At 32.7% G+C, this 26,366-nt stretch overlaps 3 protein-coding genes across 3 annotated transcripts; all 3 read left to right on the top strand.

The window, feature by feature from the left end:
* Positions 1–1,845: 1,845 nt before the first annotated feature.
* On the top strand, positions 1,846–3,905 carry LOC131625365 (cytochrome b-c1 complex subunit 6-1, mitochondrial). Its single transcript, XM_058896233.1, has 4 exons — positions 1,846–2,002; positions 2,406–2,490; positions 3,507–3,596; positions 3,686–3,905. Coding segments are annotated over exons 1-4 (210 nt in total). The 5' UTR covers positions 1,846–2,000; the 3' UTR covers positions 3,719–3,905.
* A 3,665-nt stretch (positions 3,906–7,570) lies between these two features.
* On the top strand, positions 7,571–9,544 carry LOC131625356 (cytochrome b-c1 complex subunit 6-1, mitochondrial-like). Its single transcript, XM_058896224.1, has 4 exons — positions 7,571–7,714; positions 8,286–8,370; positions 9,138–9,227; positions 9,317–9,544. Coding segments are annotated over exons 1-4 (210 nt in total). The 5' UTR covers positions 7,571–7,712; the 3' UTR covers positions 9,350–9,544.
* Positions 9,545–19,890: 10,346 nt separating this feature from the next.
* On the top strand, positions 19,891–20,750 carry LOC131625349 (vacuolar iron transporter homolog 4-like). The gene has a single exon (XM_058896218.1). It carries the CDS (start codon positions 19,957–19,959, stop codon positions 20,587–20,589), a length of 633 nt encoding a protein of 210 aa, XP_058752201.1. The 5' UTR covers positions 19,891–19,956; the 3' UTR covers positions 20,590–20,750.
* The last annotated feature ends 5,616 nt before the right edge of the window (positions 20,751–26,366 follow it).

Here is a 26,366-nt window from a genome sequence, read left to right as displayed (position 1 = left end):
AATTTCCAAATCTCTTAAATGATTGATCTTTTGAAAAAAGTTCCATTGTAAGATGTTGTTTTATTTTGCAAGATCTACAACTTTCATGTTGGAAGTTTTTTGAGTTGTGTAGGTGAAATTTTGAGTTCCCACAATGCCCTCAAAAACCCTAATTCCCGACTTTTTGCTCCTTGAAGATTCTTCTTGAATTTCTTTGGTCAAATGACTTTAATATCCATATATTGATGATATTGATCCTTGAAAGTCATGGTTTGACCAAAAATCTTAAAAGTCAAAGGTGATCCCATACAGTTGACTTTTTCCAAATAAGGTGAGATTTTGGACTTTTGTGTGGAATTAAGATCTTCTCCTCAAATGAGTGATGTAAATGGGTTATATTGAGGTAGTAGAGGTTCTTGAATCATGTCTTGAGTTTTGGATCCATGCACTGATTAAAAGTCAACTATCTAGATGAATTAGGTTAAAAAACCCTAATTGTCGACCAGATGAAAATGATGACTATAGGCTTTGAATTGAGGTGTGATGTCCAGTGGACCTTGTCATATGAGCTAATTGAAGATGATTGATGTCTTTGAATGATCCCCTGGGGCTTTTTAGGGTTTCCCAAAGGTGATCCCTGATTTTAGTCCTTGATAGGCTCAAAAACCCTAGTCTGGTGACCTGAGTAAATCTGTACTCAGAGGACTGGGTGTCTAATCAATCATAGGTGAGAAAATTAAGCTCTTGAGTCCTATGATTATGTTAGAGACTAATCCTTCTACTGATTGATCCTTTGCCTGAGTTTTCTTGTCTTTGAACATCCTCGATTAAATGCCAGATGAAGAAGTGACTGCTCTGGGTACTTGCTTTGACCTGATGAAAATCCTGAAGATATGTCATCTCAGGGGGGTCAAAAATTAGGGTATGACACATGTGTACGTCGATCACCGTCAGACCCGTCACTTGGACGACATAACCTTATACTCTAGATGGTTGGCTTACAATTCACATTTAGCATATCCTCATTTTCTTGAGCACGTCATGCGCCAGTTCAGCTACATGCAGTTTATTCCTAGGGATCATTCTGATCACGCTCCTTCTGCAATGACTCGTAGAGATATGGATATCATGTTTAATGATTATCTTTATCATCTGGTACTGTATGAGGCATGGAGTATCATAGCTCATAACAACTAAAGTGTTGTACACTGCTACATCAGGTGATATTGTAGGGTGTCACATCCTTATATGACACTAAATGCTTCGGGAGATCCACTTAGGACAACTCATTAGGAGATACTAGAGGATGAGCTGGCTAGAGCAGGTCATGTTGTTGATATGTTGCCTAGATGTCAGCGTATCGTGGAGATTGTGCAAGCGAGTATAGACAGAGGACTCTCTCCGGATGGAATCTGAGATAAGGGACGTTCTAGATGCCATGATGGGGAAAGTACGAACGACATTGCAGTACTTGAGACAACGTAGGAACAGGAAACCCGAGTCTGTTAATATTAATCTCGAATAAAAGATGAACAAGTAAGATATCTCGAGTTCGAACTCGCAACCTTGTATCTGATTTCCTTGCATAACTATTAACTGATGTTTTGGTCATGTAGTCTAGTGACGGAAGTTTATCCTTAAATATGAATTAAGAGATGTCGTATGTTCGAATTCATGACATTATACATGATGTCTTTGCACAACTAACAACTGAGCTGAGTTAGCGAAACAATTCAAATATTTTTTGACGGGACAAAATGCCTATAGTAATATAAAAATTAACTTTTCATATATATAAAAATATTACTAAATAAAATATTTATATTTATTTATTTATCGTCCTAGAATGTATTAAGTTGTTAAAAAAATTGTGAGATGAAATTAGGTTTTCAGTTTTATTTTATACTTTTCTCTCTCCACCCATAGTCATTTTTTTCTTATACTTGATCTGAAGCTTCGACTGCGCGTTACCCAAACGAATCAACTACACCGCCTACCACCTTCTCTCATCACTCTCCGCCATGTATGTCTCTAACCTTCTCTGCTTCTCTCGTTTGATTTCTCTTTCTATCTGTGATTTATATTCTATTCGATTCCGATTACGCTTTATGCCCCCGAATTTTAAATCTAGGGTTTTGAAACCATGCTTCAATTAATTGATTTTTTCCGGTGTTCTTCATGATTAACCGATTATTATAATGATTCGATAAATTGAGTTGTAGCTTTTCAAGAGATTTATTGAGTTACTCTAATTCTAAGATAAAAAAGGCGTGTCAGGTGTCCGAAATCGACTTTGACACTTGTGATTACGCTTAATTTATTCATTATTTTCAATTATTACTGGTGTGTCAGGATGTGGTGTGTCCGGTGTCTGTGTTTTATAAGTTTTGCTTGAAGGTCATTTTTTGGTTTTGTTTTGAATTTAGGGCTGACGAGGAACCTGTTGATCAGAAGAGACTTCTTGAAGAGTCTTGCAAACCAAAGTGTGTCAGACCGTTACTTGAATACCAGGTGTGTGAATTTTTAGATTTTAAAGAAGCTGAATATCGGTGAAATTTTAGATTTTGTTGATTAATTATAGTCTCTTTTACATTCTTCTATTTTATTATGATATTGTTTACTGAACTATGTGATTGGAGAATTCTATAGTCATGAGTGCTGTGTATGAGAGGAGTGAGAAAAGGGAGTACTAGTAAGGTGAAGAAATGTTAATAACAAAGAATTGCAATGTAGTAAAGGAAAGGTTAGAGGTGTTAATCTTGCAAGGGATATACAATCTCATTATCTGATTGTTTTTGAGTGAATGAGTGGCTAGATAGTTATGAAACTAAACTATTATGCTGAGCTACAACATGCCGGTCTAATTTATAACCTCTAAGTGCTTTTCTTTTAGGTTGACGCTTTTGCTGTTTTTTCATCTCTCGTTCTTTTGAAAATATAACACTTCTGCTTTAGTCTATTTGGGGAATTTTAGGATTCTGTTCTCCTTCAAGTTAGGATAGATGAATTATGGCCACGAGAATGAGTATTTTCTATATTCTTTTGAAGATACGACACAATGGTGCTTGTTCTAAACCAAGGCCTCAATATTGCATTTCCGGGGTATGCAGGAATAGGGTAGAAGATTATGGTTCCTGTTTTGCATTGATTAAGAGTTTATTTTTGGGTGGGCCGTGTCTTATACCCACTTCCTTCTTTTGAGTTGAGAGAACCAACATTGTATGACACTAGCGGGAAAACCTCAGGTTCTGATTTGTTTAGTTGAATAGTAGATGCATGCCTTGGACAATAAAGGGAAACTCCATTTTGGGTCCGAGGAAAGGTAGCCCCATTGTAGGTCTATCGTAGGTTGTCTTATTGTGCCTTATTATAAGGCTGATTCCACTCCAACTCACATGATAGCAATCACCTTTGAGTTCTAAGACAAATTTAGAATAAATATAAATGTTGGCAATTTTTTCTTCCGAGTTGTTTTTGTTTGTGAAAGAAGTTCTTGCAATGAAAACTAATTCGCTAAATTGCTACAGGCGTGCATTAAAAGGATACAAGGGGATGAATCCGGGCAGAAACACTGCACTGGACAGTACTTTGATTATTGGTATTGTGTTGACAAATGCGTAAGTATTGATGTTTAGTTTTATAAATAACCATTGAGCTACTTGATTTGCTTTTGTATTCCCTGATACATTATAATCTTGCAATGCAGGTTGCACCAAAGCTATTCCCCAAACTGAAGTAATAAGGGATAATATTTTGGTATTTTGACATTGTTCTGTTTTATCTTCATTTCCAAATAACTTCTCCTAAACTTGTGATTTTGTATCCAAATCTCATGCGCTGTATTGTTATTGTTTTTGTTATCGGGAAATTTTGATCCCATGGAGACCTTGGATGATAATTAATAATAACATTATGCCAATTCATAACTGTGAAGACTTAGTAGGAAGTATGCTGGTATAGAGACCCAACATTTTTTTATAATGTTTGAAATATGATGGAAGTGTGGTTTTTTTTTGGCTTCCTGTCTATGGTGCACCGTGATCGACGTAGCTAGGTCGCCTGTTGCAGCCTTAGCCTATAACCCGTAATAGAACCAGCTACCAAGTTTCTAGGTTTTCTGCTTGGACTTCTGAACATTACTAAATAATCCATCTGTTACACTTTTTATCCACACTTATGAGAACAACATAATGAAACAACTTTACACATACCCCTCTACGATAAGCCTCATAGGAAATTTATATACTTGCAACAATTAGGTGGCGTTAATTTATGGTTCTTCCAAAAATGCAATAGTTCATAGAAAAACGCCCTCATAAAATATTTTGTTTCTTAGAATTTTTCTGCACTACAATTTTAATTTATAATAGACACATTAATGATAATAATAGACACTTACACACTTTATTATTTTATACACTTTATTATTTTATACAAGTTTACATTCTCATCACATTGGCAGAATTTTAGAGTTCACTAAACTTCAAATTAGTAAAAGTTCAGTATGATTTTAAGTAATAGACATTTATAAACACATTATTTTAATTTTTGTGTCAAATTATTATAAATTTTTCACAAAAAATTAACTAACTTTTAAATATATATATTTTTGATTTTCATTTGTCTTAAATCACCTTTAGAATAATTTATATCCGCACTTTTGATATGGTATGAAACTTTTTACTTTTGTTTAAACATCATGTAAAATTCTCGACGAAAGAAATCAAAAATATATTTAATCATTAAAAATTTATGTATAGTTTTTCTATTTCACAAATAGAAAATAAAACAAAGTTTTACAATTATATATATTGAAATTATTATTTTACTCATAAAAAATCATATTCAAACAATATACAACTAATAATTGAAATAAAAAATTGTATAAAAGTAAACAAATTAAAGTAATTTTTGTAAAAAACTATTTAAAAACATTTTCATCAAATCCGTGCAATGCATCTTTTTTTTTTATCTTATTTAAATTCAATTTTAAATTGACCATTTTTTATAAAATTAAAACCACTTGAAATTTTATAGTGTGCTTCTCCGAAGGTCTGAGTTTTGAATCTTATTAAATGCTAACAATTTGGGTGTTAGGTTAATGTTAAGTTTATAAAAAGAATTTGATCTTAACTTTAAATGGAACCTTTGCAAGTGGACAACTAGATAGATTCTGTTGAATTAATCGACGCAAGGTCAGATATCAAAATTTTAAAAAATAATTAAATTATCAAGATTTTAAAAAATAATTAAATTAAGAGTGAATATCTAATTTAGGCCTCTATGAATATGTACCTCTTTAATATTTGTCCTATAAAATAATAATAAGACACTAAAGTAGTTTTTTTACACAAACAAGCTCAATTAATTAATTAATTAATTAATTGTTGTTTAATATAAGAAGGAATCAAATGAGAAATAATGTGCCTAGTACAAGAATTGACAACTTTAGCTAACATGTAAGCAATCGAATTCGCTTTGGCACTTAACAAATTTCACCTAGAAGTTGGAATGGAAAGCTAATAAATTCCTAATAGTAAAAAAAATCACACTAAATTCTGAATTACTATAAATTGCATGAACTATAAATTGCATGAATTGCTTGCACCATTTGTGAGTCACTCTCAAATATTCCCTATGGTCCCATTTATAAGAAAAAATTCTTTTTTAGATACAATAAATAAATAATATATCTGGACAATATGTTGTCCAGATACATTATTTATTCAATATATCTAAAAAATGATTTTTTTTTTTATAAATGAGACATGATGAAGTATAATATGATCTATTTGTAATTGAATAACTGTCTGCAAAGCTTCTTTAAAGGTCAACGTTTCAATCTCCATAAAAACTATTTTCAAACTGGCGAAACAATCTCTATAACACCACCCTCTGTTTGTTGTTCCTATTTAATTATTAAATTCAACATCGAGGTTACATTTCACTCATCCTACACGAGATGGTTGCCAAGTTGGTCAGAAACTATGGCTATTTATATCATAAAAACACCTTTTGGAATCACTATAAATCCATGAAGCATAGGCATGATTCGGAGACAAGGTTTGGAAAATGTTGGAATGAATGAGATGCTGAAAAAGTGCTTGATACTAGTGATAGGATGAGCTAGTATTTTTGAATGAGGGAAGTTTGTGCCATCAACAAGTGTACAACCATCAACTTATAGTCTATATAGACCTTCAACCTGTTTATCCAAACCAATCATCTTTTTGGTGCTCAAGTCTATAAAACACATTTGTGTGCTGAGAATTTAATAGAATAATAGAACCGTTTAAGGATTAACATAATTTGGATATAGAAGTTAGGTTGAGATGAAATTCATTATACTACAGGACATTATGCAAATGGATATTTAGTGAAAAATACACATGGCCTTCTTATTTAATATATGGAATTACCATTTGATAAAGTGATGCTAACATGTTTTATTCTATGAATGGTAGAAACTGAACTTCACCTCGAAGTTGGTAAACTGAATTACCTTTTGCTCGCTCTTTGCATAGATTTACTCCATACTAGGTAGTTGGAGCCATTCAACTTCAGAGCGATTGAAACTAAATTTCAGCCTTCACTTGAATGCACATAGTAGATTGAGTTTGTGTCAGCTTGTTAACCAATTGAAGCGACATGCAAAGTTATTAAGAAAAACAAGAATCAATGAACAAATCAAAGAGAAAACAAATGAAGAATAAATTATTTGTGATGAATAAGATAAACTGAATGGAAACCCAGACGAAAAAGGTGAATGAAGTTGAAAATTTCAAACTATATCATATTATAAAAGATAAAATTTGGACGAAAGAGAAAAAACTTCATTAATTTAAAATCAAGAATACATGAAATGTTAATACAATAAACAAACTAGTGGACACATGAACTATATAAACTAGCATTCATGGTAATTAAACCAAATTTTCTTCTTAACTTATGTCTTATAGGCTTACCCTTTTCATATTTATGTCCAGTGATAATTTAATTTATGAAATTTATTAATGTAGATTAGGGTGACAAAACAGGTCCGGCAGGTCCGGCAGGTCCTGCCTGTTGGGCATGTCTGTTCTATCTGTACTTTAGTGCGGGGTAGACCAAGAGTTTAGACCCTCATCTTCTAATGTGTCCACCCCGTTTTTTACGCAAGTTTTTACGGATACATGCACTTACATAAATTTTTACGTTTTTAGACTTAAAAGGTGTAGTGTCTGCAGACTTTTTCTGTCCCACCCTTACTTTTTTGCGGGACGAGACTAGGTTTTAGACCCACATCCTTAACTATGCCCTCCCCGCCCCGCCCCGTCCCGCCCTTTTTTTTATATGCTTTCGTAGAGCGGACCTAAACGAGACAGGCATGCTCGTTTGCCACATCTAATATAGACTCACTTATTTTTATTATTTTTATGAAAATCTAATTTAATAAACTTTAATTTAAAAAATAATTAAATTCAGCCCACATTTATTTCCAAATAATTTTTATTATATTTATGTTTTAACTTAGCACAAGTTAGCATTACACTTAAATCAAACATGTTAAAAAAAAATTGTAATAATAATAGTTTGTAGGATGATTTGACCGAATTGGACATATCGGATCGGATATTGAACCCGAATAGAATAGAAGAAGAGAGTATAGAAGAGTTGATCCGAAATTTCGATACCAAAGCGAAACAGCAACACCGCCATCAACCACCTGCAACCTCTCTTAACGCACCGCCGCCATGTATGCCTCAAAACTTCTCTATTACGTTCATTTTCCATTTCTATCATCTATCTTTTATAGCTTTATTCCGTTCATTTATGTTCCCAATTTTTAAATCTAGGGTTTTCAAACCTTGCTACGATTGATTACGGTGTTCTTCATGAAAAATATACGAATTACCGATTCATTTAGATTGATTTTTTTTCTAGAAATGATATGAGGTGATTGTTATTGTTAGATTTATGTTTATAACTAATTCCATTCATTGATTCGTAGTTAATTGTAGTACATTTTGTTATTTTTGTTGAAATTATAGCTCAATTTTTGATCTAGATCCATGATAGAGATGTAAAACTGATGTCCGATCTTAAATCAACAGCTGAGATTAACTTCTGTGTGGAGCTGTGTGAACTCGAACAGCATGCGAATGCTATCCGTTTCCCGTGCATTTTTTTCCATTCATTTGTGTTTTCTGTGTTATAGCTTTTGTTGATTCTAATTTCAATTTGCTACTTTAACAATTGTGGCGTCAAATTATTTATGAAAAATTGTTTTGCTTTGAAATTATGTTTGGATTTTGTTGTGAAATTAGGGCTGATGAGGAACCTGTTGATCAGAAGAGATTTCTTGAAGAGTCTTGCAAACCAAAATGTGTCAGACCGTTGCTTGAATATCAGGTGTGTCATTTTTTCTGAGTTGTAGAACTATAAGCCGAATTCAATTTAAATGTCCAGTACAAATTTTTTTTTCAGGTTTAAGAATCGATAGTAGATAGGCATTATTAGTGGGTTTTACATTTACTGATTAATTATATTATCCCTGTCACAATTTTTACATTTTATTATAATATTGTTTATTGAAAAATGTGATTGGTGAATCTTATAGTCACCAGTGTATATATATGAAAGGAGAGGGGAAGGGAGTACTAGTAAGATAGAGAAATGGAAATAACAAAGAAATTCAATGTAGCCAAAAAATCTTATTATCTGATTGTTCTTGAGGGAATGCGTGGCTACTGGCTAGATAGTGATGAACTAAATTCTTTTTCCGAGCTACAACACGGAAATCTAACCTCTAAATGCTTTTCTTCTATTCTGTTTCATTTTGCTGCTCTCTCATTCTATCGAATGTTTAACACTTCTGCTGTAGTCTCTCTGTTGTGGGGGAATTTAGGACTATGCTCCAAGTGAGGAAAGAAATATAACAATGCAGGTAGATAGATGGATCATGACCAGTGTTGTCAAATATCGGTCATGGCGGATATTGCTGGCAGTTTTTTGGCTTTCCGCCATGGCCTGATTTGTAAAGGATGGCAGTTTTCTGTATTCTTTTGCTAAGACAGATTTAAAATTAAGAATACATTTTGACAAAATTTTGTTCCACCATATTTTTGTTTGTGAAAAGAAGTTCTTGCAGAGGAAACTAATTCTCTAAATTGTTGCAGGCATGCATAAAAAGGATCGATGGTGATGATTCCGGGCAGAAACACTGCACTGGACAGTACTTTGATTATTGGTATTGTGTTGACAAATGCGTAAGTATTGATGTTTAATTTTATAAATAACCATTGAGCTACTTGATTTTCTTTTGTATTCCCTGATACATTATAATCTTGCAATGCAGGTTGCACCAAAGCTATTCACTCAACTGAAGTAATAGGGGAGAATTTTTTGGTTTCATAACGTTGTTCTGTTTTTGTCTTCATTCCCAAATAACTGCCCCTAAACATGTGGTTTTGTAACCAAAACTCATGCGCTGCGTGGTTATTATTTTTCTTATTGGGAGATTTTGATCCCATGGAGACCTTGGATGATAATCAATAATAATACAATTATGCCAATTTTTAATTAACTTTGAGACTTGGTTGGTAACAATTTACTTCAATCACTCATGGCATATATTGTTGCTGTTACACAACACTCCCCTCCTTTCCTTTCGTCTCGTCTCGAAATTTTTGATCTGTTATTGTATCAAGAAATTTTGAGTCAATTCATATCAGTCTTGAATCTCAAACAATATCTAATAGATTTTTCTCATCAATTCTTTAAGCAACTTTGCCAATTCACATGTGGTAATTCATTCAGAACTAATGGGAGAGTGGGATAAAATGTCTTTGAAGGACAATCAACTCAATTCAGTTCCTCGTATATAGGGTCTGTCTGTTTTAGCATTAAAAAAATTGATTTTTTTTTTGTATTTTTAAAAATAATTTTTTTAAAAATATTACTAGTTTATTTTATATTAGTTTTTTTTTTTTAATTTGAAAGTTTAATTTTGACATTCTATAACTTTAAAATTTTTCAAAAATCTATATTAACTAAACAAAAAGACTGGAGTGAGAAACAAATAACAATTGAATTTAAAATTAACCAAACAATCTTCACCAATAGGGTAAGATGGTTATGTGAATGCAAAATGAGGTATTTTTCTTTTAAATTCAAAGTTTCACAATGATCCAACCCTATTTACATTGCCATTCACAATGATCCAACCCTGTTTACATTGCCACTAACTGAAGTGATAATTGATCATACCCTGGTTACATTGCCACTACTGAAGGGATTATCGTCAATAAGACATCCTATGAGAAAGGAGGAGGGCATGTGAGTAGAAAAAATATCAAAGACTAAAATATGAGGTCCATGTATTTTTTTTTGTCCAGTAAAACAATTATTTCTTTATAAATATGGATTAAATAGTTAATTGGTTCTTGTCATTAGGCGCGTTTTTGATTTTGGTCATTTTATCTTTTTTTTTTTTTTTGGATGAAGCCCGTCAATATTGATTTCTATTTGGTTTTAGTCTCTAACGTCAAACATCTATTACAAAAAGGGTGATGTGGCTAATGTTGTTGAGGTGGATTTATTTTTATGAAGTTTCAATTGGTGAATTAGATGGTGAGGTGGATTAAGTTGTTTGGTGGTATTAAAAAGGACCAAAATCCAAAAATAAATTGTTATTTAAAAATCATCTTCTCCTTCCTCATTCTCGTGCCTGCGTCATCTTCTTCTTTCCTCCATTTCTACATTATCTTCTTCTTTCATCCATTTTTCCGTATTGAAGTATGTTTAATTCCTCTACTGGGAACTCAACTCCGCTTTAAATCTTAAAATGTGGTTGCAATATGTTAATGTATAAATTCAGGGGGTAAACTTCAATTTGTTCATTGTACATTGGTCATCTGATTATGGTAAATTTTATTGTTAAAATCCATAGACAGTGAGTAGTTGGAAGCTCTTTATATGGGATGATGAACTTGATGGCCATCCTCTATATGTTTGCAAGATATCAACCAAACCCAAAATGTCAATCTCTTGCAATTACTTAGAGGTTGTGAAGGACTTAGCTAGCATAATGAAATAGTCTGAGTGTTGAAAAAAAAATAAGGATATGAAGATGAAGTTGGACATTGAAAGGAACAAAGCCAATTTGTTTAAGATTCTTTTGATTGTGTCTTGGATAATGTTCTTTGCATACTTAAAAATTTGTGCTTGATGTTTGTAAAATGGTTTTGAATGTAAAAATTGGAGACTACATATTATTAATTGTCATCCCTGTAATTTTGAGAGTTTATGATCTTCGTCCCTGTAATGGTTAATTAATGAATGAAGTTTATGGTTTTTGTCCTTGTATATTTGAATTTATTTTTATTTTCGTCCCTATACTGTAATGAATGATCTTAATGAATAACATTAAAGAATGAAATTAATGAATTGAGATAACAAGCAAAACATGTATAAATAGAATGACACAAATTGAACTTGTCATATTGTTTCAAAAGGCATATGTTTTTTGTCATCCAATACATATAAACTTGTATCAAAATACATAACCAAGATGCTTCAAATTATAAAACAAAAAAGTCCCAAAATGCATCTAAAAAGGTCCCAAAATGCTTTATTTTTATCTTCATTCCCTTGAGGTTCTTGCATTTTAGAACCCTTGTTCTATTACTTCTCCTCACTTTTAAGTTCAATTTTCATGCAACCTTTGCTTTGTTTTTCTTTTTCTACATAACAAATGAAACAATGTATCAGATTAAGCAATATGATTTAAACATATTTGTAGCAAGTTGCAAAAGCTCAACTAGTTTAAAAACTTCAGGAGTTTCTGGTTCTACATAAGTAGCTACTTGAGGTACCTCATGTTCAACAGGTGCAGAAAAAATATAATCAGGTACAAACTCATGTGCATTAGTTTGAACAGGTGTAGGTGTAGCAGTTGTAATAGGTGTAGATGTTACATCATTCACATTTGGTTGAAGTTATGTTGCCTCGAATGCTGCAACAAGGTTTGCAGCAAGCATTTCAAACTCAAAATCAATATCACTTAGTGACATTACAGATGCATTAGGATCTTGTGTCAAAATACCATAAACAAATAGTTCTCGGGCTACAGTTATAGATGCATTAGGTTCTTGTGTTGCAGTACCATCATCATCTTGTTCCTCTTCTTCAACATTAACTCCAACCACGCCTCATACTGAATGATCAACTTATAAGTGTACTACACATTTCATTTCATTCGCATATTTATAAATCTCATCTGCACGAATAAACACCAAAAAAGGATGGAACGAAATAACTTTACCTTATTCAATACCTCGTTTCGTTTACCTCTGTCGAAGAAAATGTTAAACTCGGAGAGTGGATGAAGAGTAGATAATGGATGGATGCCTTCTTCTACCTTGGTGACAATCTTCATGCGTCTACCACAAATGCTTCCCTTTGATTCTCAGATTTCTTTCAACCTTAATTACAAGGACTATAAGTGAAACATTATTTGGGATTTTTTTTGGGGGGGCGGGGGAATAAGAGAGAAATGCCACATCAGTATTTAGAAGTTAAAAAAATAAATCATCATCAACAATTTAAACTTAAAAAATAAATCCACCTCAACAATGTTACCCACATCACCGTTTGTAACGGAGGGTGACGTTAGGCACTAAAATCAAATGGAAATTAACATTTAAGGACTTTGCCTAAAAAAAAATACATGGACCAAAATAAAAAATACGTTTACTTACATGGACCAATTAAATATTTAGTGTATGTTTGGTTTTTTAAAAGTATAATTGATTTTACTTGAAGCTAGAATTTGTAGCTTTTACCTCCAGAATTGATTCTGGGTGATTTTTACACTGAAATTTATTGTTCAACCCGTTTTTACATAAATGTATCCAAACATAAATCAATTATGCTAAACTCAATTATGTTAAAATCAATTCTACCAAACTTAATTTTACTAGAATTAATTCTGTCCACTGACAAGTCAACATACTCTTAACCCTATAAATTTTATACTTTTCCATATATTTAAGACACAAAATCAAACAAATAATTTATCATTTTAATTTAGATGATATTTATTCATTTCTTAGTTTAATAATTAAAACTATTCATTTTCAAACTTAACACTATTTAGAACAGTTAAAAAAATGCATAATTGAGGGACACAATCTATTCTAAAATGCCATTTGTTAAAGGAAAACAAATTGAGCTAAGGGCTATATTAACATTTACCTCAATTAAATTTCAATTTTGATAATACTAGTGTTGAATTTGTAATTTTAGAACTAATCAAATCAGTTAGAATAGTTAGATCAACAAAGTTATAAATTTTTTGTTAGCTTGTTAAAAGTTAGTTAGCATAACTAACTTTATGAAGGTAGTTAGTGATTTAGTTATTTATTTAGTCAAGATGTGATTAATTATTTAGTTAGTGATTAATTCTCTCTCCATGCTTTAGAAACAATTTTAATTCAACATACTGGTATATAAGAGTTTTACATGATCCAAGGGGAGCATCGATCTTTCGAGGAGTGAGAAATATCTTTTTATGTGTTCTAAGAAATAATTTGTTACATCTATATCAATTGTGAAGTGAGTTGTGGTAAAGTCTTTAGTAGCTTTCCAAGAAAATTGGCTGAAATTCCTCGAGAATTAATTAAAGGGAAAAGCTAACATGTGTCCCAAGATCACAAATTAATGAGATATTTATAGAAATATTTTATTGGAATGCGTGCATTCAATGTATTAAAACTTTAAATATGACTCTATTGCATTTAATTACATTTAACGTTTTCTAATTATAGTATCCTTAACATGTGCTCTTAGGGCACATGACCCTTAATTAAATATCAGCAAAGACAATGTTATCAAATTGAAGACAGAGAACAAGACATCCATCAATCCAGCTAGAAATCCTATTTTCCATGGAAAGAGCAAGAATATTGAAATAAAGTTTTTTTTATCTTGGAGATCAAGTAAGTAAAAAGAAACTAATAGTGAAGTATTGTCCTACTAAAGATAAATTGGCATATTTATTCATCAAAGTTGTCAAAAGATACCTCCCACTTCACGTAAGCACAACTCCTCTAAAACCACCATAAAACCAACATATATGACTTTACGCTATCATGGGTAAATTTTAACCATCACAAATTATGATAAACCTACTAAAACCTCTAAATATCCTTGCCATTTTAGGAATAACATACACACATGTACTTTTTAACCAATACAAATACGATAATTAAAAATTAAAAGAATTAAGCCAACCATTTCCACGGTCCGGAAGTTACAATGTAAAGTAATTTTGTCATTTTTGAATGATACTATCTATACCACTTTCACAATGAATAAAACAAGAATTGTTATTTAGAGATACAAATATATATTAGTTAAAAATAGATTAGTTGTAATTTAGAATAATTATGATGTTTATGATATTGAAATACAATTTAATTGTGTTATCAAAAACAACTATTGAATAAGAAGAGAATAATGAATAATAATTTTAAAAATTTATAGATTTTAAAAGCAATATATAGACTATAATGAACTTCTTTTTCTAAAATAACGAATTAAATGGACCAGTCCGACAGAGCCGACCCGTCTTACAATCCTATTAAGACGACCATCTCTCTTATATTAGCTATTTACTAATTTAATACACCACTATCAGAATTCTTATTCTCTCAAATTATATCTCTTATATTAGTTGCTTGAGTAGCAACGCAACTAAATAAAATAGTTTTATTCCAAAAAAATAGCATAGCACCGAATCTTTATATCTATATAAATTTGTATAAGAAACATACCAATGATGTCCAAATGTCCTAAAAAAACCCATAATAATAGAATCTCACAAAAGAAACATTGAATCCAATTCCCATATATATCTCTCACAGCACATGATTTTTGACATTTTGTCGTAAATAAAATAATCAAAATGCAAACTTAAATAGGAGTAACCAACATGTAGTAGCAAATTGTCTATACTTTTCACCTTTTAAAAAATACAAAAATTCGTTTCACATAACACACGTGCTTCTAACAAATTGTCAATACTTATAAAAAAACTTTTCAATATTTGATTTCACATAACATGTAATAAAATGATATATGGAATAGAAGGTGCAATATGAAACAAGACCAAAAATAGTGTGAAAAATAGAAGGGTTGTGAGAAAGTTTATTGGTGTGTAGATACTTTAAGAAAGTTGTGTGACTATAGACTATAGTTTGTTTATAGAATCTTAGCAAAATTAGATTTGTTTGCATTTTTTTAGAGGTGTAAATATAGGTTGTGTTATTAATGGTGTATTTGTTGAGAAAAAAGAAAGAATAAAACATGACACGACATGACACAAAATGAATAATAATATTCTCTTTTATCAATGTTCCTTTCTCATGCTTCACACTTATTTATTTTTTAAAAAAGCGTATAAATTTTTATATTAAAAAATATTGAGTCATGAGTTATTCAATTTTAATTCAACAACTATCAAATAAAAATTTGATTCAGATTTTATAGTTGAATTTGAAAATTAGTAAAAAAAAAATTATTAATTTCTTTTCTCTAAAAAATAATTTTTGAGAATTCTTTGGGTTGAAATTAGGAATAGAGTGATGATCAGAAATGGTGGTGAATCTTAACCTCCGACGCGGTGGAGAGGGGGAGCTTGTAGGATTAACACTCCAAGCTCAAGTCAATATGTGAGACAGGAGTAAATTAAAATTGTGTTTGAAACCTGTTCCTTCAATTTAGCGCCTTCTCTACATATAGGGAGAGAAAATAACGAACTCGCTACTTGTTAGGAGTGGATTGCGGTAACCTGTTGGATACACTTGAAGTTGAGATATGTGTTAACGTCATTAGGAAATTGCTCGTGTTAAGAAGTTGTTCGCTAGAATATAGTTCTCAAAGAGTCAGCGTTATCTTTCTTTAAGTCATTTTCTTAGTTTAGCAGTTGTCTTTTCCTTTGGAGTTTCACTTTCCCGCACCTCGAAAGTTAGTGTAATATGAGTAAAAAACCAAGAAGAACGCTCACAAACACCAATATAATGTTCTATCTTCTTGGGTGGATTCTACGTTCTCTTCTACTTCTTTTGTTGTCATTAAACTAGGCGGTCTTGATAATGCCTTTACCGAAGTCAATCCATCTCCCTACTAGGGAGTCAGGAGTCCTACCGAAGATGAAAGGATATGCAATAAGTATGGAGATTTACCATTCCCTTTTACGAGCGCACCTTCTTCTATCCCTCTACCTTTTACCACCTTTGAGATAGAAGTTCCAAAGCATTTGGCGATGGCTCCTTCACAACTTCATCCCGCAAGCTGGGGATACATTACAGTTTACTAGTATTGGTGTGAGTATTTGAAAGGAAAGCTTTCCATGAACCTTTTCTTTCATCTCTTTAACTACTTCCGTAGATTTGTGGCTCAGGGGGGGCGAAGAAGAGGGTTAGTTTTCTTGGAACCGACCGTGTGTGGACTCATGCCTCTTCTTAAGCTTCAGCCTTTTGAATATTGATTATTTATGGCCATCCCCATCGTCTCTAAGGCTCATCCCATTGTCTGCACCATTGGAGACAAAGTGGAGGGACGCTGTGCTGAGTTGTTTCCCAAGTATTGGACGAAGAGTCATTTTCTAATGGGGAACAATGTGTATGTATACAAAGAGGCAAATCTTTTTTATGAGGATATGTATTAGAAGAAACGGTTGATAAGCTTCATTGGAGATCTGAGCTACTTTGGAGGAAGTATCCCTAAAGAGGATGCCGATCGAAAACATTTGCAGCGCCTCATTGATGTTTGAATGCTAATAAAGGCCAGTTCCCGGGAGGAAAGAAAGGCCAACTATTGAAAGCCCTGAAAAATCTTGGCTTTTCTGTCTTTAACATGCTTGTTTGTGATGTATTGATTAAGACACTAATTATGATGACATGCAGATCATATGAACAATGGAGTAAATCTCCTCCATTTAAGGCGGGGAATACAACTGCTCAAGAGTGACACTACGTTGGGTGTTCTTCTGCTGATGCCAAACATACAAGCTTTTTCTGTAACATCCCAATTTAGAATTATGTTGTTTATAATATTTATTTACGAATATTATATAATTATTATGTTTATTTGATTATTGGTGAGGAGGTAAGACCATGGGCTAGAAAATGATTTGAGAACGAGGTGGTGCTTATTAGGGATGTGGAATTTGATGAAAGTATATAATGGAACTGGCTCAACTTAATGCAGGAAAGTGAAGGTTCAAGTCACATTAGAACCTATCCTTAGGATGATGAGCAAGTAGTAGAAGCTGGAACTGGACCTGCACAATCTCAAGAGGTATGCAGATTATCAAGATCCAAAACTCAACTAGTCAGAGTAAATGATTATGAAAGTTTTCCAAATCGAGGCATAAGAGAAAATGATGACCTAATTGAAGAAGTGATGAAGTTTGAAGTAAAGCCAATATATACCATGTTCAAGCCATGTAATATGAAATTTGGCAAGGTGCAATGAATGAAGAGATCAAGACTATTGAAAAGAAAAAAAATAGGGATCTTGTCAACTATGTAAGAAGGAAATATATGTCATTTGGGTTTACAAGCTGAAGTTGAAGCTAAATGGTGAAAATTCCAAGTATAAGGTAAGATTGGCGGAAAAAGGCTTTCTTCAAAAGCTCGAAATTGATTTTAAAGAAGTTTATGCACCAGTTGCTAGACTTGAAACCATAAGACTGATTATATCCATTGCAACATATAGATGTTGGAAGATGCACCAACTTGATGTAAACTCAGCCTTCCTCAATGGACCCTTAGAAGAAGAAGTTTATATGAAGAAACCATCTCGTTTTAAAGTGAGAGGGCGAGATAAGATTGTGTATAGGCGGATAAATAGCTTTGTATAGATTGAAGCAAACACCTAGTGCATGGAACAAGAGGATCCATAGCTTCTTGATCAAGCTATGTTTCAACAAGTGCATACTAGAACATGGAATGTATATGAAAGACTCAAATGAACAAAACTAAGTCATCCTATGTTTATATACAAATGCTCTATTGCTCACAAGTTCTAATATAGATGAATTGGCAAAGTTCAAGTCAAGTATGAAAAATGAGTTTGATATGCCAGACTTAGGAAATTTGGCCTACTTTCTAGGAATGGAAATTATGAATACAATGCATGGAGTTTTCTAGCATAAAAAGAAATATGTAGAAGACATCCTAAAGAAGTTCAAGATGAGAAAATGCAAACATGCAAACATAGCTATGGAGACCTACATCAAATTGAAGAAGGAGTCAGATCATGAACTGGTGGATATCACTTTGTACAAGCAGATCATTGGCTCATTGAGTTTTTTTTTTTTTTTGCAATACAAGGCCTGATATTTGTCATAGTGTGGAAGGTAAGTAGATTCTTGGAGAAACCAAGGTTGTGCCATCTACTTGTAGCAAAAAGAATCCTAAGATACATCAGAGGTACGACTAACTATGGAGTACTCATGCCAAATTAACAAAACACAAGAATGAAAGCTAAGGTCTATGGTTATTCTGATTTAGATTGCAGTGGTGATCAAGATGATAGAAAGAGAATATTTGGTTACATGTTCATGCTTTGATTAACACCAATCTCATGGAGTTCTAAGAAGCAAGAAATTGTGGCTTTTCCTTCATGTGAGGTAGAGTATGTTGCAGCCTCCTATATGTTGCATGTCAAACACTTTGGTTGGAGATGTTGCTTGAGGAATTGAATGTGAGAACCTGTGAGCAAATCAAATTGCTAGTGGATAATTAGTCAACAACAAATTTCGCAAACCACCTTATGATTCATGGTAGGGGCTAGCACATAAAAATTAGGTATTATTTTCTTAGGAACCAAGTTCGTAAAGAGAGTTAAGAACTTAGTGTTGCAAGACTGAATTCCAATTTACTAACATTTTAACAAAACCTTTGAAGCAAGCAAGATTTGAAGGCCTAAAAGGATTAATGGGAATGAGGATTTTAAGAAGTCTAAATTAGGAAGGATATTATATATGTAATTCAATTTTCAGAAGTTAGAAGTTAGTTATACATGTGGTTACTAATAGTTACACATGTGATTACTGAAAGTTATACATGTGGTTGTTGAATGTTATGCGAGTGGTTGCCCATAGACATGCATGTGGTTATTGCTAATTCAACATGTGATTAATGTTAATTCAACATGTAGTTACTGCTAGTTATACATGTGATTACTACCAATTATGCATGTGATTAATGTTAGTTATCCACGTGATTACTCTTAACTATATATGTGCTTACTAATTTGAAGTTAGTTTGTAATTTGTCCCAATATAAAAAGTCTAACACATATTTCTAATATACTCAATTTCATTTCAATTATACTTCTCTTTTAATTTCTATTATATTTATTCTTTTTTTTCTTCTCAATTTATAAATAACTTGTCATTCATATTATCCAATAGTAACAATAACAATTTCACTTAATGGTGTGCTACAATTAAAGAATACGACTAAACAATCTAATTATCTTCTTCTGCTAGGTCAATATTCAACTCAATTCTCAAATTCTTATGGACTTCAATAACTTGAAAAATGTTCATCTCACACATATCTCTAATCATCTTACCAATCACTTCATGTGATGACTCACTCACCTCATTCTAGATTTAACCATTTGCAAATTTCAGCTAATAGGTCATTCTGCTTAGGTGTAAATAGATTCCAAAAAATAATTTGATACAATATTTGAAAAGAAAAACATGATCTATACTAGTCGGTAAAGTATATATAAAGAGATAATTACCACCCAAAGTATGAACGCATTAGATTCTTAAAATAAAGTTTATATATCATGTTTAACGCGTGTCACCCACTAACTTCTTTCTATAAATATCTTTATCCCATGGCGTGTGTCTTCCACACTTCCAATAACTCTTACCACTATTTTCATCTCACATATTTATTACATCTATCCATGGCTGAAATTCAACACCATGCAACTTCATTACCTCGTAGTGAATCAAAAGTATACAACATGGATGTTGAAAAGAATGAAGAAAAAATTGATGAAAAGGATTATACTCAAAGAGCTCAATGGCTTAGAGCAGCTGTATTAGGTGCTAATGATGGATTACTCTCAACAGCCTCCTTAATGATGGGTATTGGAGCGGTTAACAAAGATGTTAAGACAATGATTCTGACAGGAATTGTTGGTCTTGTTGCTGGTGCATGTAGCATGGCAATAGGTGAATTTGTGTCTGTCTTTTCACAATATGATATTGAGCTTTCTCAAATGAAAAGACAAGGGAATATTTCTCAGAAAGATAAGTTGCCTAACCCTTATTACGCGGCGTTCGCCTCGGCGGTGGCGTTTGCGGTCGGCGCGTTGGTGCCGTTGCTCGGCGCGGCGTTTGTGAAAGATTATAGGGTTAGGTTGGGAGTTGTGGTTGGTGTGGTGAGTGTTGCTTTGTTTGGGTTTGGATTGTTGAGTGGTTTTCTTGGGAAAGCACCTTTGGTTAAGTCTTCTTTTAGGGTTTTGATTGGTGGATGGCTTGCTATGTCTCTTACTTTTGGTTTAACTAAGCTTGTGAACCATGTTGGAGTTTGATCATTTTGATCAACTTTAGTTACTTTCTTTTTAGTGCTTAATTTATAACTTTAATTATTCCACACATCTTTAATTCTTGTTATATAAGATAAGATTAGTTTGATATGCACATCTTTTGTCTTTGTTATATATATAGATATAATGTTTGATGTCTCTTTCATGGTCTCGAGTTTTTTTTCCCGAAAACGAAATGAAATTAATCATTAAAACGCATACACACAATTGTGAATATCAGAATTAAAAACTTTAATATCAACTTAATAATATCGATTTTTATCGGTTAAAATAAGATTTATGGACTAATAGTACATCAGCTTTACTATTGTTTTCCAAGTTAGGAATCAATTAAAAAAAACTAGTTATTGAAGAGTGCTTACATGAAATTTCATGATATACATGTCTAGAAGAGAGTTGGCCATTGATAAGATTCATAAAATTAATCTTTTAGCGGATGATACTTAGTTTATAAAATTAGTCATTTTTATAAATTGATTAGAAGGCAATAAATTTTAGATTTAAAGATAGAGTCTCTCTTTGAGAATGTGCAAGGCAGAATATGGAAGGGGACTCGTAAATTTATCATAAGTAAATTTTAATTAAATTGAACTTCATAAAATATTTTTCATAGTTAAACTTTGATTAAATTAGACCTTTATTTATTTTGTCATGATTTTAAATTATAACTAATTTACACCAACCTCTAAAAAAATTGAGAGTCTCTCGGTTAGAGATATTTTTAGTCTATAAAAGCAAAGATATTTCAAATGTAATTGCCATAAGATTTATGTCCATTTTTAGTCTTAACCTTTTATAAAAATGGGTTGTTGTACAATAAATATAAACTAATGTGAACTTCATACTATTAGAGTTATATCTTTGAACACCGCTTTACTATACATTAATCATTTAAGTTCTTACAATAAAAATGCACTAGTACCTATAGTGACCTATGTATGTTAATGTCATCCTACCATCCATATCGCTTATGTTCTAAAGCATTGCTAACTATATCATCATCTTAATACATCATACATAGTGTATTACTAGATGCCTTAGTGTACAAGTTGCTTCTTCTTCTAATACTTCCCTCCTATAAGATCTGTACAAGATCAAGGAGGGACAAAAGTCAATACTTTGAACTTGGTATGATGTTCTTGAAACACAATCGTGCCAAGGGATTTGGTGAGAGTGTCTGCAAGTTGCAAGGAGTAAGCTTGGAACATGTCAAATTTTCATCTTCTTGAAGATAACACACTCATGAATGAAATTTATATCAAGTTCAATACACTTTGTGTGAGCATGAAGTATGGGATTATGGGGACAATAGTACTACACTGAGATTATTGCACAAAAGAAAGGGAGGTAGAAACAATATTGTAAGCTTTTTGAGAAATGATTCTAACCAGAGCAATTCATTATAAGTAGTCAGGGTAAGAACATTGTATTCAACTTCAATGCTTGATCTAGTCACAAAATGTTGTTTCTTAAAGCTCCAGGTTACAAGATTAGGGAAAAAATGTAGGTTCTAGAGGAAGAAGGACGCTCATTTGGATCAGAAAAAATGTAGGTTCTAGAGGTAGAAAGACGTTCATTGAAGACTTTTATGATTTGAAAATTCTAAGGTATTGAATTGAGGTATGTGACCAGGGTTGCTAAAAGCACTTTGAGATAGATTAGACTCGGCGATAGGGTCTGGTATAGGATTTAACTAGACAAATGGTGTGTGAGCAGATGGTAAGTTGTCAGGTCTAATTAAAGAGGGTGGGAAATTATCCATTGGATTCATGGGAGTGGAATTAGGCATTTGAGAAATAAGTATATTAAAATAGGTGAGGGAATCAGAAGAAACAGTCGATTGACATGAGATGATTTCACTAGCTGGAAACATAGTTGGGAAGGAAAAGGAAATTTCATGAAACACAATATCTTTGGAGATGAAAATTTTCCCAAACCTATTAAGGCACTTGCAACCTCTATGTTGATATAAAACACTTAGATATACACATTATTGGCTTTTAAAAATCTAGTTTGTGCTTATAATAGGGTCTAGTGAAACGAAAGCAACACAACCAAAAACCTTGGGAGACTCATAACTAGGTAACTTGTGGTACAAGGCGTGATATGGAGAATGAGATTTTGGAAAACCTGCAATAGGGAGTATATTTATGACATGCACAACTGATCAAAGTTGTTATCCCAAAAGTGTAAGGGAATGAATGAGCGAGATAACAATGTCAATCCCATCTCCTCTAGATGCATATGTTTTCTTTCCACAATGTCATTTTAGTGGGATGTGTATGAACAAGTAAGTCTGTGTGAGATGTCTAGCTCAGAAAGATACTTGATAAATAGTCCAAAATTGTTTGCATAAGTGGAGTTGTTTTGAAACTTAAGAGGATGGAAGAATAGCGCCATAGTTGATGTATCTCCTTTATACTCACACTATTGATGAAAGACTTCAACAAATGCTTAACTCATTTGATGCAGTTGGGAGAGGGAAGTCAACAAGTGATTCAATATGTTGAACTCGAATTCGTTGAAAGGAAGACGATAACCTATGATGGAGAACAAGCATTCGTGAAAAGGGATAACACATTTATCATAACGGCTGCATATCCTTTTATCTTCATCTGGGGGAAACACCACCAATCAGTCAGGGGATCCACCTCTGTCAAAGCTTGGTTAAATACACATTCACTAACAAAGGCAAAAATAATCCCTAGTGTGACGTGATCCACCTAATCAGCTAAGATATCCCTACCAGCTTTCTTGGTGGAAATTGAAGCAATCACCATGTTTAAAATATACCGTGAAAAAATTGATGTAGGTACAACAAAGTAAGAAAGTTTGAGTGATCCCTATCTTGGAAGCCCTAATGAAAGGGCGCAAGAGCAAAGAAATATGGACTTCAAACTTAGAATGAGAGATATCCCTAGGGGAATTATAGGCTTAAATGCACCTTTGGTCCCTGTAAGTTAGCGAGTTTTTTATTTTCGTCCCTGTAAGTTTTTTTTGTTGGTATGAGTCCCTATATCTTACTTTTTGCTTGCGGTTTAGTCCCTAAAGCCAATTTTGATTTTAGGGACTAAAACAAACGCGAAAGTGAAATATAGGGACTCAGACCCAGAAAAAAACTTACAGGGACGAAAATAAAAAACTCGCTAACTTACAGGGACCAAAGGTGCATTTAAGCCGAAATTATAATTCAAGAGTCAACGACGAAAAATATTGTTTGAGTTTGATTCAACGACAGAAAAAAAAAACACTCTCAAGGAAGAATGATTAAGGAAACAAAATTACTCTCTTCGTAGATAGCTAAAAGTGGAAAAGGCAAAGTAACGCTTTAAAGACCCTTTATGCTCCCTTTAGTCACTGATGATTGAATGATCCACCCAGCACTTCCTACGATTAAGATCTTCTCAAAGATAATTCTTAAACACTCGAGCACTCTAAAGAAAGAGAAACACCATCACTAGCTAGAGAGTAAAGACATACCAGTCACTCCCAGCATTACATTATGACTTTCTAAAAGAGACATTTAATGCGCCCATTCTCAAAAACAACAACATTTCATCTAGGAATTTTACATCCACCGATATCATGTCTGAGTAATGATGCATATCACAAATCCTCGCAGAAACAGGGGTTTGGGGGGCAATTATTTCGAACTGACCGCAAGGTCTGAAAGATGAAACCCCAGTCACGTAGTGGCAAAGATGCTAAATGCATAATAGGTGTACCATTTTCCTTTTATGCATTATGATTAACTTATGTTCCTCATAGCATAAAAATCCTCTATTTTATGTTGAACAAACTATAATTTTCCTCTTCCTAGTTCCACTTGCCATATTGAGTACACATATAGAATAGAAAAGTGGGAGATGTTGAAAGTCCATATCTTTTTATGCTTATCAAATATTAAGCTCCAATATAAGAAATAAAATAAAAAATCAGAGCCACTTAAGCATTTGGTATCAATCGGCACTATATTATTCATTAATAATTTACTTTAAGCACAAAAAATGCATGCAAAACTGAAGTTGAAGAGTTCTATAGAATATTTGAATATTGTGAATATTTCATCATACCAATAAAAATAAATGAAAATTACTACATTTTTTGTTTGTATACCACCAATTCAGGGGCGGATCCAAGGCCCAGCTAGCTCGGGCAGGCGCCCAGGCTCAACCCCTATTTTCTTTGTACTCCCCTAATTTAATAGTCAATTTTTAGACAAAATCAGGGGCAAAATTAGTAAAAATAAGATGTGAAAATTAAAACAGATGAATAATCAATGGTGTAAAGTTTTTGTCCAGGCTGCATAAAATTTCTGGCTCCGTCACTACACCAATTCTTGTGTATCTATAGATAGTTAGAGGGAGTAGAATAATAATAACACTAATTTTTTTAAAAGAAAAGAGGAGGAAATATATTCTTGTTTCGTGGTTGACAAGGAACAAATATTCTTGTTCAGTTAGCTCAAAATAAAGTCATTAGTTTTTAGTGTTTTCTTTTTTAAAGCAACTTTTAAGCTATACAAGCTAGTGCGTATAAACTGCTCAACTTTCTGGCTATGCATTTTTATTTTCATAAAAAATTTTAGATTTCAATCTTAATTAAAGTGGAAAATACATATTATTAGGGGTGGCAAACGGATATGTCCGCCCCGTTTAGATCCGTCTCGCAAAAATCCACAAAAAAAGGGGCGGAAAGGGGCAGGGATAGTTGAGGGTATGGCCTAAAACCTTAGTCCGTTCCTTAAAAAGTGAGTGTGGGACGGCTAAGCCCACGGACACTGCACTTTTTAAGTCTAAAAATATAAAATTTATGTTAACTGTTCGTGCCCATAAAAGTCTGCATAGAAATGGACGGAACGGAACAATCACTTTAGAGAGTGAGAGTCTAAAACATTGGTCTGCCCCGCACAAAAGTGCGGGTAAAACAGACATGTCCAACGGACCAGTCCCGTTGTGTCATCCTTTATGTCTCGTTAAATCAGTTCAATTAATAATTAGTAAAAAAAAAATCTGATGATAAGGGGTAAAATTTTAGTCACTAAACTACTTGGCAGAAAAAAATTTATTCTTATAATACTTTTTAAAATGGAATAATTCAAAAACTTTGGGGAAGAATTTTGCTTTCTATTTAACAAATACACGACTAATGTGGAACATTAATTAGAGTATTCACAAATTGTGTTGAGGAAATACTATAATCAAATAAGTTAGTTGGATTGACTCAGACCCACCACAGCTTTTGCTAAATTAAGTGGAACCAACCATTAAAGTATTGGTCTGTTCTGGCACTAATCCACCCTTTAATAATTGAGATTAAATTAAGCTAATTGGCCTGTTCATTAATTATGACCTAATGTAGTAGAATCAAATTTTCATTTGTAAACTGAAATTAGAAAGCATATAAACAATGGAAAGGAGTGTGTCCTCCACACGGAATTGCTAAGCAATGACACATGAGTGTGTTTTAGTATTCTTTTAGTTACCAAATGAAATATAATTAAAAAATAATTTTGAATCATATCCTAAATCCATGTCATATGAGAGTGGAAAGATTACATTTTTAGTCTCATAGTTTGGACTATTAACAATTTTGGTTCTCAACTTTTTTTCTAGTTGATTATTAGTAAAGTCCTCCACATGAAACATTATCGTTGGTTCTCAACTTTTTTGGGGTTTATTTAGGGATTTCTTTTGTTGTGTACTTTGGTGTTTCCTTTACTTGTCCACCACTGTTCAAAATTTAGTGTCTACTTGGAAGAT

The sequence above is a fragment of the Vicia villosa genome, linkage group LG1 (genome assembly GCF_029867415.1).
Source record: "Vicia villosa cultivar HV-30 ecotype Madison, WI linkage group LG1, Vvil1.0, whole genome shotgun sequence".
Lineage (NCBI taxonomy): Eukaryota > Viridiplantae > Streptophyta > Magnoliopsida > Fabales > Fabaceae > Vicia > Vicia villosa.
Note: the sequence above shows the minus strand (reverse complement) of the source record. Positions and strands in the feature narration are given on the sequence as shown.

Coding starts and splice junctions, on each gene's coding strand:
- LOC131625356 (XM_058896224.1), top strand. Junction 8,371..9,137: donor GACCGTTGCTTGAATATCAG/GTGTGTCATTTT, acceptor AAATTGTTGCAG/GCATGCATAAAAAGGATCGA. Junction 9,228..9,316: donor GGTATTGTGTTGACAAATGC/GTAAGTATTGAT, acceptor CTTGCAATGCAG/GTTGCACCAAAGCTATTCAC.
- LOC131625365 (XM_058896233.1), top strand. Junction 2,491..3,506: donor GACCGTTACTTGAATACCAG/GTGTGTGAATTT, acceptor AAATTGCTACAG/GCGTGCATTAAAAGGATACA. Junction 3,597..3,685: donor GGTATTGTGTTGACAAATGC/GTAAGTATTGAT, acceptor CTTGCAATGCAG/GTTGCACCAAAGCTATTCCC.
- LOC131625349 (XM_058896218.1), top strand. CDS start 19,957: ATGGCTGAAATTCAACACCATGCAACTTCATTACCTCGTAGTGAATCA.